Source organism: Impatiens glandulifera, chromosome 3 (assembly GCF_907164915.1).
Source record: "Impatiens glandulifera chromosome 3, dImpGla2.1, whole genome shotgun sequence".
Taxonomy (NCBI): domain Eukaryota; kingdom Viridiplantae; phylum Streptophyta; class Magnoliopsida; order Ericales; family Balsaminaceae; genus Impatiens; species Impatiens glandulifera.
Window position 1 is genome coordinate 9,144,802 of NC_061864.1, and position 12,055 is coordinate 9,156,856.

Consider the following 12,055-nt stretch of genomic DNA (forward strand, 5'->3'; position numbering starts at 1 on the left):
AATAATATATATACAATTTAAGATAAACTTAAAAAAATAAATAATTATAGATAAACGGAATGAATGAATTTAAATTTTGTCTCTTTTTTCTTTTAAATAAGAAAGGCAGATAATAAATTAAATATTTTTTTTTTTATAAAATTGAAAGATAATATTATACTTCTACCGTATATATTTAATTTTTCAGGAGGCAAAACGCATATGTGTAGTCCTAACATAAACATGCCCTTATGAAAGTATGTATATATATATATATACTTTAGAATTGGCTATTAATAATGTCTATACATGATCACTGAATACATAATCTAAATATGAAAACCCAACTTTAAAAAAGAATGCAAATTCATTTTGGACATTTACTATATACCACATGCTCACAAAAAATATTAAAGAACTTATTGCAATATCTTCTTATGCCTAGTCAAATCAGTACTACGCGTGAAACATGTAACATACATATATTAAGAAAGTTAAATTCAATTAATTTCTTAAATAATGCTCCTCAATTATTCCTAGGATCACGTGGAGAAACAAACACAAACATATCCTTATCATCCACACAAGGGTGTGTTTGATAACCCTGAAATTGACATTGGAATTGGAGGGTTCAATTTCAATTCTTATGTTTGTTAGACACTCTAATATTAAAAATTGAAATTGGAATTAGAATTAGAGTTCCAATGAAATTCAATATAGTGTAATTTGATAGTTCTCAATTCCAATCTTTTTAGGTCGGAATTGTAATTCCAAATTAACACGTTTTTTATGTTTTTGACATGTTTAACATGTTTTTCACACATTAAACACGTGTAACACATTTTAAACACGTTTAACACGTTTTTCACACGTTTAACATATTTTTATATTTTGGCACGTTTAACACATTTTTGACACGTTTAACACGTTTTTGACACGTTTAATACAATTTTCACGTTTTTAATACGTTTAACACTTTTTGACACGTTTAACACGTTTTTGGCACGCTTAACACGTTTTTGACACATTTAACACGTTTTTCACGTCCTTGACATGTTTAACACGTTTTTGACACATTTAATATGTTTTTCACGTCCTTGAGACGTTTAACACGTCCTTGACACGTTTAACACGTCCTTGACACGTTTAACACGTTTTTGACACGATTAACATGATTTTCACGTTTTTAACACATTTAACACATTTTTGACACGTTTAACACATTTTTGGCACGTTTAACACGTTTTTGACACGTTTAACACGTTTTGACACATTTAACACGTTTTTCACGTCCTTAACACGTTTTGACACATTTAACACGTTTAATATGTTTTGACACATTTAACACGTTTTTTACATTTGGAATATTTTGCACGTTTAACAAGTTTTTCACATATTTAACACGTTTCTGGCACGTTTAACACGTTTTTGACACATTTAACACGTTTTTTTTTTATGTTTTTGGTACGTTTAACACGTTTTCACGTTTTTACATTTTTGACACATTTAACACATTTTCACGTTTTTATGTTTTTGACATGTTTAACACTTTTTAAACCTATCAAAACATGTAAAAAATATGTGAAACGTGTTAAAACGTGTGAAAAACATGTAAAAAAAGTGAAAAACATGTGAAAAACGTGTTGAACTTGCCAAAACGTGAAAAACATGTTAAATGTGTCAAAAATGTGTAAAACGTGTTAGACATGCCAAAAATGTGTTTAACGTGCCAAAAACGTGAAAAACATGTTAAACGTGTGAAAAACGTGTTAAATGTGCCCAAACATGAAAAACGTGTTAGATATGCAAAAACGTTTTAAACGTGTGAAAAACGTGCAAACATGTTAAACGTGTAAGAAACGTATTAAACATGTTAAAAACATGCCAGAAACGTGAAAAATGTGTTAAATTTGTTAAAATATGTGAAAACGTGTAGAGAACATGAAAAACGTGTTAAACTTGTTAAAATGTGTGGAAAACGTGTGAAAAACATGTGAAAACGTGAAAAATGTGTTATACTTGTTAAAACGTGTTAAAAATGTGAAAAACGTGTTAAAAATATGAAAAACGTGTGAAAATGTGAAAATGTGTGAAAAATGTGAAAAATGTGTTAAAACGTGTGAAAAACGTGAAAAACATGTTTATCGTGTGAAAAATATGTTAAACATGAAAAACGTGTTAAATGTACCAAAACGTGAAAAAACGTGTTAAACGTGTCAAAAATGTATACAACGTGTTAGACATACCGAAAACGTGTTAAACGTGTGAAAACGTGAAAAACATGTTAAACGTGTGAAAAATGTATTAAATATGTTAAAAATGTGCCAAAAACGTGGAAAACGTGTTAAACTTGTTAAAACGTGTGAAAAACATGTTAAATGTATTAAAAATGTTAAAAACGTGTTAAGCATACCAAAAACGTGAAAAACATGTTAAACATGTGAAAATGTGTTTTAAGTGTGAAAATGTGTTAAACATATCAAAAACGTGTTTGAAACGTGCCAAAAACGTGTTTGAACGTGCCAAAATGTGTTAAACATGTCAAAAACGTATTAAACGTGCCAAAAACGTGAAAACATATTTAAAAAGTTAACATTTTGAACCAATATTTTATTTTACAAACATAGAAATTAGAATTAAATTACAATTCTATCATTTTCCCAAACATAGGAATTGGAATTGAATTACAATTCTAGAATCTAGTATATATATATATATATATACACTAGATTCTCCATCCATGTAGATAGTCTACCTATTACGTTTGTTTATCTTATGAGATAAAAGATAGAACTATGTTCATCTCCCAAAAACAAAAAAATGACTATTAATAGAGAGTTGAAAGACTTAAACCCCACCTATATCATAGGTTCCGATTTAGATCCAAATTCAAGATTGAGAGAAGATTTGAAAAATAACTTAATGAATCGTTCTTATTTCAGATTTATGTATGTTTGTAAGATTACAGTTTATCTCAATTTATCAAACTAAAGAATAAAAATTTAGATGAAAGATTATAACAATTAATTCAAGAATTTCTTATTGTTTTATAAATAGCTTTAGATACATTTATTTATTTATTTTTTACTTCTTCAATCCTTCTAATCCCCAACTCTTCTGCATATATACTATTATTGTTCAGATATGAAGGGAAGATAGCGTGCAGTGTAAACCACTTTTGGTTTTGAGCCATTTAAATATAATTTATATATGTGAAGAAATAATAATGGAAAAATATAAGTAAATATATATAGTCACTTCAAGAAGGTGGGAAAGAAAAGAACAAACACAATAATGGCTATAGCCAATACCATTTCAAGCACTCACATGAAATTTTTATCAAGTAATTTGTCGTTTTCTCAAAATAAATGAATCAATGAATTGACCCAACACATAATTAAAATATTAATCATAGAGAAAATTTAATTCGAATGTATAAGTATTTTTAACTTTTCTTTTAATGATAACTCGAATTTATGATAAGGTCCGAAGTATACTTTCAAACTCTGTAATGCATATTTGTGGAACAATTAATTAATGTCAAACCAAGGGTAAACATTTTATGTGTTATATTATTACATGATCTTGCTAGCTCTTATTATGTGGGTACAATATGCAGCCTTTTATGGACTCTGTTTATTTAATGGGTAAATTCAAGCTCTGAGTTTTTAGACAAACTATCATTGAGAATAAATGAATTTAATTGAATCCGTTTGGGAATATGGCATGCTGAGAAATCATAAATTCTTCAATAAATCAATGACAAAGCTCGATTTTATCGCATGGGTGAAAAATATTCGCATAAATTATGGTTCCAGAATTCAATTATACATGAATTATTATTTACATAAATAGTATGTAATTTTGTATTAACAAATTCATTATGCCAAATCATTTTAAAATGTACAAATTACAATATCATCAAATTGAATGATCACTAGATGATATTTCTTGAATTTTGCTCATGGTTAGTTCCATTTATAACTTGTAGATTTATAACTCATTCTTTAGAGTTCTCTTCCAATTTGGATATGGATTGAGATTCTTTCACTTCTATAGATTTAAAAAAAAAAAAGTTATATATTATTTGAAAACATTTTTTTAAAGCTGAATTTGAGTTTGAGTTTGGATTAGAAAACATGATCTTAATTAAACGTTCATATTTTTTTTTTGAGTTTTGAATTGAATAAAAGTATGAGTACGAGTCTGAGTTTAAATGAGAAAACATCGATTAGTTTATTAAAAAGTACTTTATTTTGTAGATCTACTTAAATAACATTTTGATACAAAACATTTAATTTAATTTAATGCTAAATTAAATATATCAGACAACCCTACAGTAAAGAAAAAGTTTTATGTGATCTCTTAACACATAATATAATTAGACATAAAAAGTGTTTCTGATTGGAATGGATCAATTATGGAAAATATTATTATGTGAGACGATGTATATCTTCGAAATTAAATTGTTAAAGTTTAAAATAAAATTGTGTTATTTGTATAAGTTTTTTTAATAGAATTAGATGAATAATTTTTAGCTTAAAAATGAATAATAAAAGAAAGAGAGTAAGTTACAGAAAATTTAGATTATAACAATTTTTTTTTCAAATGGATATTTTCTTAGTTTTTGGCAAAATTATTATTTTTCTTTTACCAAATATCACCTTTTTGCTTTCCATTTTTTTCTTTCTCAAATATTGGCCTTTGTTTTCCAGACATATCCATTGAAGGAGGGAGGCCATAAAAGGCTTCAGCAAAATGCTACTTAGCCCATCATAGAGATATATATTAAGTGGAAAACCTTTTAGTTCATGAATTATATTTTATTTTATTTTATTTTAAAAAATTAAATAAATAAGAATTGAATATGTAACTTTTCAACTATTATAAATAAGTTGCACAGTAATTTCACAAGTTAATTAATCAAAGAGAACACCGATTGTGAACAATATTAAAATGATAAATGACGTTTACTAAAATTACAGTAACTAGAAGAGTAACTTCAATATTGACAGATCTCTTTATTATATATAGAAATATATATTTTTGTTACATTTATAATTAACATGTTCCTTATACAAATATAAATTTAGTTTTTCAAGATCATGATGCTCTGGCAACTAGCTTTTTTTCTAAACAGCTTGTCCGATTAAAAAAATTATCATGATTGAAGAATCATATATATAATTAGCATATAATTAGCATACATTCTGATGCATGCAGGTCACGGTAAACATAAATATTATTACATTTACAGTCACTGCCACCACAAAAGAATAAACCCACTTTAATTAATACAAGCATTAATATGATTAGTTAAAATATAAAAGAACAAATTAATAAACATAAAAAATGTGACAAATTAAACATATTATTAAGGGGGTTCATGGCACAAGAAGATCAAAACTGTTTAGGAAAGTTTTTCTTCTTCTAATTAACCGATAAATGATCATTATGATTTAGAGAAAATAATTTAAACTGGTTGAAAAGTGATTAACCAAGAAAATAATTAAGTATCTAAAAAACATTATAAAGACTAGTTTGAATCTACCCAATGAGTACTGAATATTGGCCACTCAAAATAATCATGGTAATATTATTATTGCTCAAATAATAACTCCGAAAATATTATGCTAGCTTCTTACATTTATAAAAATAAATAAAAAATAATTCTGATATATATTTATGTGAACCGGTTTTACCATTATTTCTTTTCTAGAAAAAACATATTTTAAAATGAATCATCAAAAATATTGTTAAAACCCTAATTTATTTAAGGTAAAAAGGTTATTTTTCAAAAGAATTTGCTCTAAAATTTCATTTAATTTGCTCAATTTGTTTGCTGAGTTTTCAGTAAATGGCTCATAATGAGTCTTGTAGATATTTTTTTTCTAAAGAAATGTTTATGAGTCTAATTGAATGAAAATACTGTAAAGCAATGATAATTTTTTGTATTATCCATCTAATTATTTGTACAAGTTTAATTGGTTTTCATCAGTTTATCACATGTAAATCAAATAATTTAAACAAATTCAAATATATATATACTGAAGAATCAAAATTAAGATGAAATTCTCTATGTGTTGGAAATGAATACAATTATATATCAACAACTCTCAATTACTAAAATACAGGAAAACACAGATCCACATCAAATTAATTATAATAACAACAACCAAGACCAGACCCAGTTGTAACTTTTACCCTTTTTAAATAAAATAAGCTGGTTTCTGGTACATGACAAATAATTAATTTTTTTTTTTTTAATTCTGTCTTGTCTGATCTGATTCAAATGTCTCAGAATCTCACTTAAACTTGTCTTCATTCACAAAGTCAAGTCTAGGGCACTTCCCTTTTGTCTATGACCATCTTCCTGATCCTCAATTTTACTCCTATATTTTAAGCATGATGATGAAGAAGAAGAAGATGATGGAAGAAAAGAAAGAGACAATCCTAAACCCTTCTTAATTACCTCATCATCATCATCATCATGATCTTTAGTACTTCTTCCACTTATTTTCAAAGAGAGGTCCAAATCTAGGTTATCTTCATGATCTCCAATCTTTCTTTTCAACCCTTTTCGCTTCTCTTCTAATAATTCTGTGGGAGCCGAATTAGATTGCTGGTGGGCTTGCATTTGCTTAACAATATCATCACTTAAACTCTTTTGCAATAATCCTCGGTTTCCAAGTTTAAGGATGTTCTCTTGAAGATGTTCGGTGTTGGATCTATGATGAACTCCGGTTGATTGAGATAACTGATCGTTAAAACTATAACTTCGTGAATAGCGATTTCCTCCTGGCCAACTTGAATTGGAAGAAAATGAAATTAATTACAAAAAGATATGTTAAAATGAATAAGAAAAATTGTAGTAAATTGAGCAACCTAGTTTTTTACCTAAAATTGGAAATGGGAATTTGAGTGAAAGTTTGTAACACGGGAAGTTGGCTAAAGTTGAAAACTTGATCTCTACCACTCATGAGAAGGCCTTCTGTTGGCATAGCTGTCAAGATAAAGAAGAAGGATTTTATTAACAGGGATTTATCAAACCCTAATTTTTACTTACTATGAGTAATTAACTATATATATATATATGTACCTTGATTTGGGTCATCTACCTTCTTGCTTCTATACATCTGATGAATGAAATAGATCAAATCAAATGTATAAAAGTTGTTATTTTTACTAAAAATGGAAGCAAAAAAGTGAGATTAATTATAACCTGAAGATGGCTCTTGACATGAGCTATGCTGAGCCCCTTTACATTCATCGTTTGAAGAACAAGCTTAGGTGTTGCTCCTTGAAGGATCAAAATAGCAAGAAAACAATCCATCAAAAACAATTGATTTCAAGATTTGTAAATCAAAACAAAACTGATAATTAAAAAGCATATATATAGAAGATTGATAAATGAAATAAGTGTACCCTTTAAAAAAAAGAAGGATTGAAGATATTGAGTAATGATTATAACTTATAAGTAAGAGAGGAAATGGGAAATTAGGGTTTGAGAAATTGAGTTGACTCACTATCTTGGCCACCTAATCTCTGAACAGCATGAATAAAGCAAAGATGGAGATCGGGTGTCCAACGAAGCCTGGGATTCTTGGAACGAATGTATTGTCGGACAGATCCAGAGTTGTTGCTGTTTGTTGTCGTGTTTTTGCTCATCTTCTCATCATCTTCATCATCATCATCATGACTCTCCTCATGATGAACTGTTCTACTCTTCTTATTCTTTCTCTTGCTCTCTGCTTCATCAATTAATTCTTCTTCTCCTTCTTCCTCCTTTGTGTCATATTCTTCTTCCTCTTCATCATGATCATGAGTATTGTTTTTACTCTCTTTCATTCTTTCTTTCTTTTTTTGTCTGTTTTTGGAGAGAAAGAGAGAGAGAGAAAGAGGGGAATTTGTTTTGGTAGGAGAGGAGACTAAGAAGAAGGTTCAGACATGCTTCAAGGTAGGAAGAAGAAGGACTTGAAGGAATTTACTGGGAATGAAAATTGTTGCCCTCTTTCTCAAGCATATAATAATATTATTAATAATAATATAAATAAACCTCAAGCATTTCTCTTTCTCTCTCTCCTTTTTCTCATATATGTAATATGTTGATGCATAGGTTTCATGTGCATGCATGGTAAAAGCTCTGCAAATTCATTTCTAGCCACAATCAGGATGTCTACTTTTTTTTCATTATTTTTATCTTATAGAATTTCTTAAAAAATTTCCTTTTTAAATTCAAGAGATAACCGATTAACTATTAATTAAAAAAAATTGTAACTTCAATTTCAATGTGGTAGATTACATGAATTTATGAACTTAGGGTTATGGTAAGTGTTCATCATCACGGATAATTTAAGAAAACAACGTTGATCGTTTGTACAAATTTTTAAAAAAAAAATCCTTCTTAATTTGAAAGTGATGACAAGTATCTTATGACCCATTTTAATTAATTAATTAATTAATTTGCTTAATTATATTTGAAGCATAAATATTAGTTATGTGGAATTGTGTGAGGCATCTTGTTGTCTTTCTACCGTTGATGGTTGAATTTAGGGAAAGGGACATGGCAGGTTAGTTTGCAACTAAATAAGATTATTTTAGGTAAATTTTTTAAGCAGAATTAATTAGTTAGGAGGAGTTTAATTTGGGGGAGTATGTAAAGTAATGCATGAAAATTTGAGGTGTCCTTTTTCTAGAAGGATGTGATATTTTATTAATCCATAGTTCACCTGAAGATCACAAGTAACTAATTAAAATCATTAAAATAAGTTGTTACATATTTTCTTATTAGTTAAACCAAAGACACATTAACCTCAAAATACCTCATCAAGAAACACCTAATTTTCAAATCAATGTATGTCATTACTGTTTAAGTTTTGTAGAGACTCAAATCAATTTGGATTCGATATTTCTCAATCAATACAGCACAGACATTTACATGTCTAGCAATCAGGTTGTAACCTTTGTTTTTTTTTTTCTCAATGATCTTCTCGACCTTGATATCAATCTCCTCCTTTCATTCAACTAGCTAGGATGTTAGAAAAAAAAAATTCATCCATTCATTAGATTTGAGACAAATTATGGGTATTTTTGCTATGTAAATCACATATTAAACATCAAGTACACCATTAGCTAGGTTAAATCTTGCATATCCTTTTGTTAGAATTCCAAGTTTTTTTATTATTATATTTTTCAATTTTGTAACAATAATTTCCTTATAATCTGTACTTTTGTTCTCCTCTATACAATAATTTTTTTATATTTTGGTTTTGCTTTTAAAAATATTTGTGTTTGGGTATTTTTTTTTTTTAAAGAATGATGTATCAAGTCTAATTCTTCTCTATTTTTGGATGATGGAAATAGATAGTTTTGGTTATTTTAAGTAAAATATTGATGAGATCATGATTTGTTGGGGGGTAGAGGAGGGAGAAAGGAAAAAAAAGAAACAAACAAAGAATAGAAAATAGATGACTCATGACTATGTGGATAAAGACGGATACATATATAGAAAAGTAAATCAAATAAAGACTATTGACTCCATTTACAAATATTTTTATTTTTGCCTATTCTTTGAAACAAAATTTATCAATACAGAAAGAGACTGAAATGTATTTATATATATTAAATTTTGTTTATTTATTCTTTATCTCAAAATATTTTTAGATACAAAAGTAGGTCCACCAATTACTAATATCTCGTAACACCTCCTTTCTTTCCTATATAAATTACTTGATCTCTTTTTCTTTGTGTGGCGTCTGGCAATGGTATGAACAACATGATCATGAAATACTTTTCAAAATGACACTTTATTTTTTTGTTGTTGTATGAAATTAAATCCAGTGGCCCTTAGAACTATTATTATTCTTCACTCGTGTGGATACAAAAAATATGACCTAGCTAGCTAGGTCACATGTTCATAAAAAAAAAAGCAAGAGAGAGAGAGAAAGGGTTTATTTTTGCTGCCAAACTTCCATGGCGCTGTGTTCACGGGGATCTTGAAGGAATTTGCAGACCCCCATGAAAAGAGAAAAAACCTCCATCCGTTTGCACAACTACCTTAATATATACTCTTTTTTCTTTTCCTCATCATATCATACATACATACAACACTATTTTCATTTAATTAATTAATTAATTAATTGGTATTTTCCTAATGAAATTATTATCTGATCTTTTTAATGGATAAAATAAAGAAAATGATGAATTCATCGATCTGGATATATTATGTGTGTGTATATATATATATATATATATATATGGCTGGCAGGCAGGCAGGTTATGGCTTGTGATGAATATTAAAGGACAAGGGTTTGGTCTGTAAAGATTCATTATCTTCTCCTATCAGCTGTAAAGTCAACTTCCAACACCACCCTTGTTTTCTTCTATTTATTCATTTTCTATTTATTATTTTAAATAAGAATATCTTTATTTATTTGTGAAATGTGCATGAGAGAGAGAGAGACTACGTGAATCCTATTTATGCGGATCGATCTTACTCTTTTGAGCATGTCTGTCGATTTCCTTCTTCAATTTTAATACCATATATATCTGCATATACATATATTTAGAATCTATATATGATCTACAATCATATATTAATATATATGATCATCGATTTTTTTTTAATATAAGTTAACTAACAGTTAATTAATTATGACAAGGTCAAGAAAAAAGAAAAGGAAATTAATGTATAACCTAGATCATTCTCTAAAAAAGATTTCTCAAGATTTCTTAAATGTTGTCCATATATAACCCTAAAAATGTAAATTTATAAGTCGCGAATCTAATGAACTTTTAAGCTAAGATCGAATAAACATATAAAAAAGTGAGCTAGGTTCACTAAAAAGAATTGTTTTTACTTTTTAGTGTGAACAACTTAACATTATAGAATTTATTGCTTTGTTATTTTCAATATTTTGGAGAGGATGGATTTCTTAGTTTTAATATGAGACATCATTTTAATTTAGTGTGAACATTGTGTTTTTTATAAATGGTAAAACCATATTCTATGACTGTAATTATAGATATTGTTAATGCAACCATTTAAAATATAATTGTTAATCTAGGAATAAATCATTCTTCAAAAATGAATACAAATTTCATAATAAAACAATAGTTTGTTTAGAGTGACAGTCGTTTAACTAGTTTAACCGGATCAGGTATTTGTGTCACTGCTCCATTTTACCTTGAACAGATATTACATCATCCTATATTTATTTATTATTTATATTTTATAATAATTTTAAGTTTACTTCTTTATAAAATATAAATATTTAATATATTACAATATATAATATTAAGAAATTCCTTTATATATATTTTTTTAAAATATGATATAACGGTGCGCTACGGAGATTCCCAAAACAAAAGACGGAGATAGTAATAAAAATAAATGCTCGAAACAGAATGAAACAGAGATGATAAAAGCATTCCACACCCGAATATGCACCATTGTCTTCCCTAATTACCTATCTCCATAACGATCCATCCATCCTTAATTTTTTTCAATTAGATTGGACTCTTCGTAAAAAATAAAAAAAAAAATAAAAAATCAATTAGATAACAAATCACTTCAGTAAAACAAATAATCAAAATATATTTTTGATAGATCTTCCTTTGAGAGAGAATATAAAATCATAATTAATTTAACAAGACATATTTATTTTATGTTCATGGCGAGAAATTATAAAATCTTTTTATTCTACTTAATTTTAAAATAGTTTAATTAAGATAAATAAAAAAAATGAATGAAAAAAACATCTTTTGTTTTGGTGAAAAATGAACAGATTACCAATATCCAGTTTCTTCTATTTTTTTTATGTCGTCTTTGTCGTTATCTTCATTATACTTAGTATGCAAATTAAAGTGATAATTTTGTAAGATAGAAAATCAACTCTCATAAAACTAATAACAATATTTAAATGTTCATATATAAATAAAGAAAGAATAAGTAGGAGATAATAATAATAAAGAGTGTAATACAATTCAATCTCATTAATTATTAATAAATTATATTCATGGATATAATTATAAATCACATAACATTTAATAAATTCCCTCGAGAATTTTATTAAAG

At 27.3% G+C, this 12,055-nt stretch overlaps 1 protein-coding gene across 1 annotated transcript; it reads right to left on the minus strand.

The window, feature by feature from the left end:
- Window positions 1-6,027: 6,027 nt before the first annotated feature.
- LOC124933049 (putative Myb family transcription factor At1g14600) lies at window positions 6,028-7,998 on the minus strand. The gene is made up of 5 exons (XM_047473776.1): window positions 7,506-7,998; window positions 7,202-7,278; window positions 7,079-7,115; window positions 6,877-6,982; window positions 6,028-6,785 (listed from the first exon to the last, which is right to left on the minus strand). Exons 1-5 carry the CDS (start codon window positions 7,825-7,827, stop codon window positions 6,305-6,307), a joined length of 1,023 nt encoding a protein of 340 aa, XP_047329732.1. The 5' UTR covers window positions 7,828-7,998; the 3' UTR covers window positions 6,028-6,304.
- Window positions 7,999-12,055: the final 4,057 nt, after the last annotated feature.

Coding starts and splice junctions, on each gene's coding strand:
- LOC124933049 (XM_047473776.1), bottom strand. CDS start 7,827: ATGAAAGAGAGTAAAAACAATACTCATGATCATGATGAAGAGGAAGAA. Junction 7,279..7,505: donor GAGATTAGGTGGCCAAGATA/GTGAGTCAACTC, acceptor TGATCCTTCAAG/GAGCAACACCTAAGCTTGTT. Junction 7,116..7,201: donor ATGTCAAGAGCCATCTTCAG/GTTATAATTAAT, acceptor TTCATTCATCAG/ATGTATAGAAGCAAGAAGGT.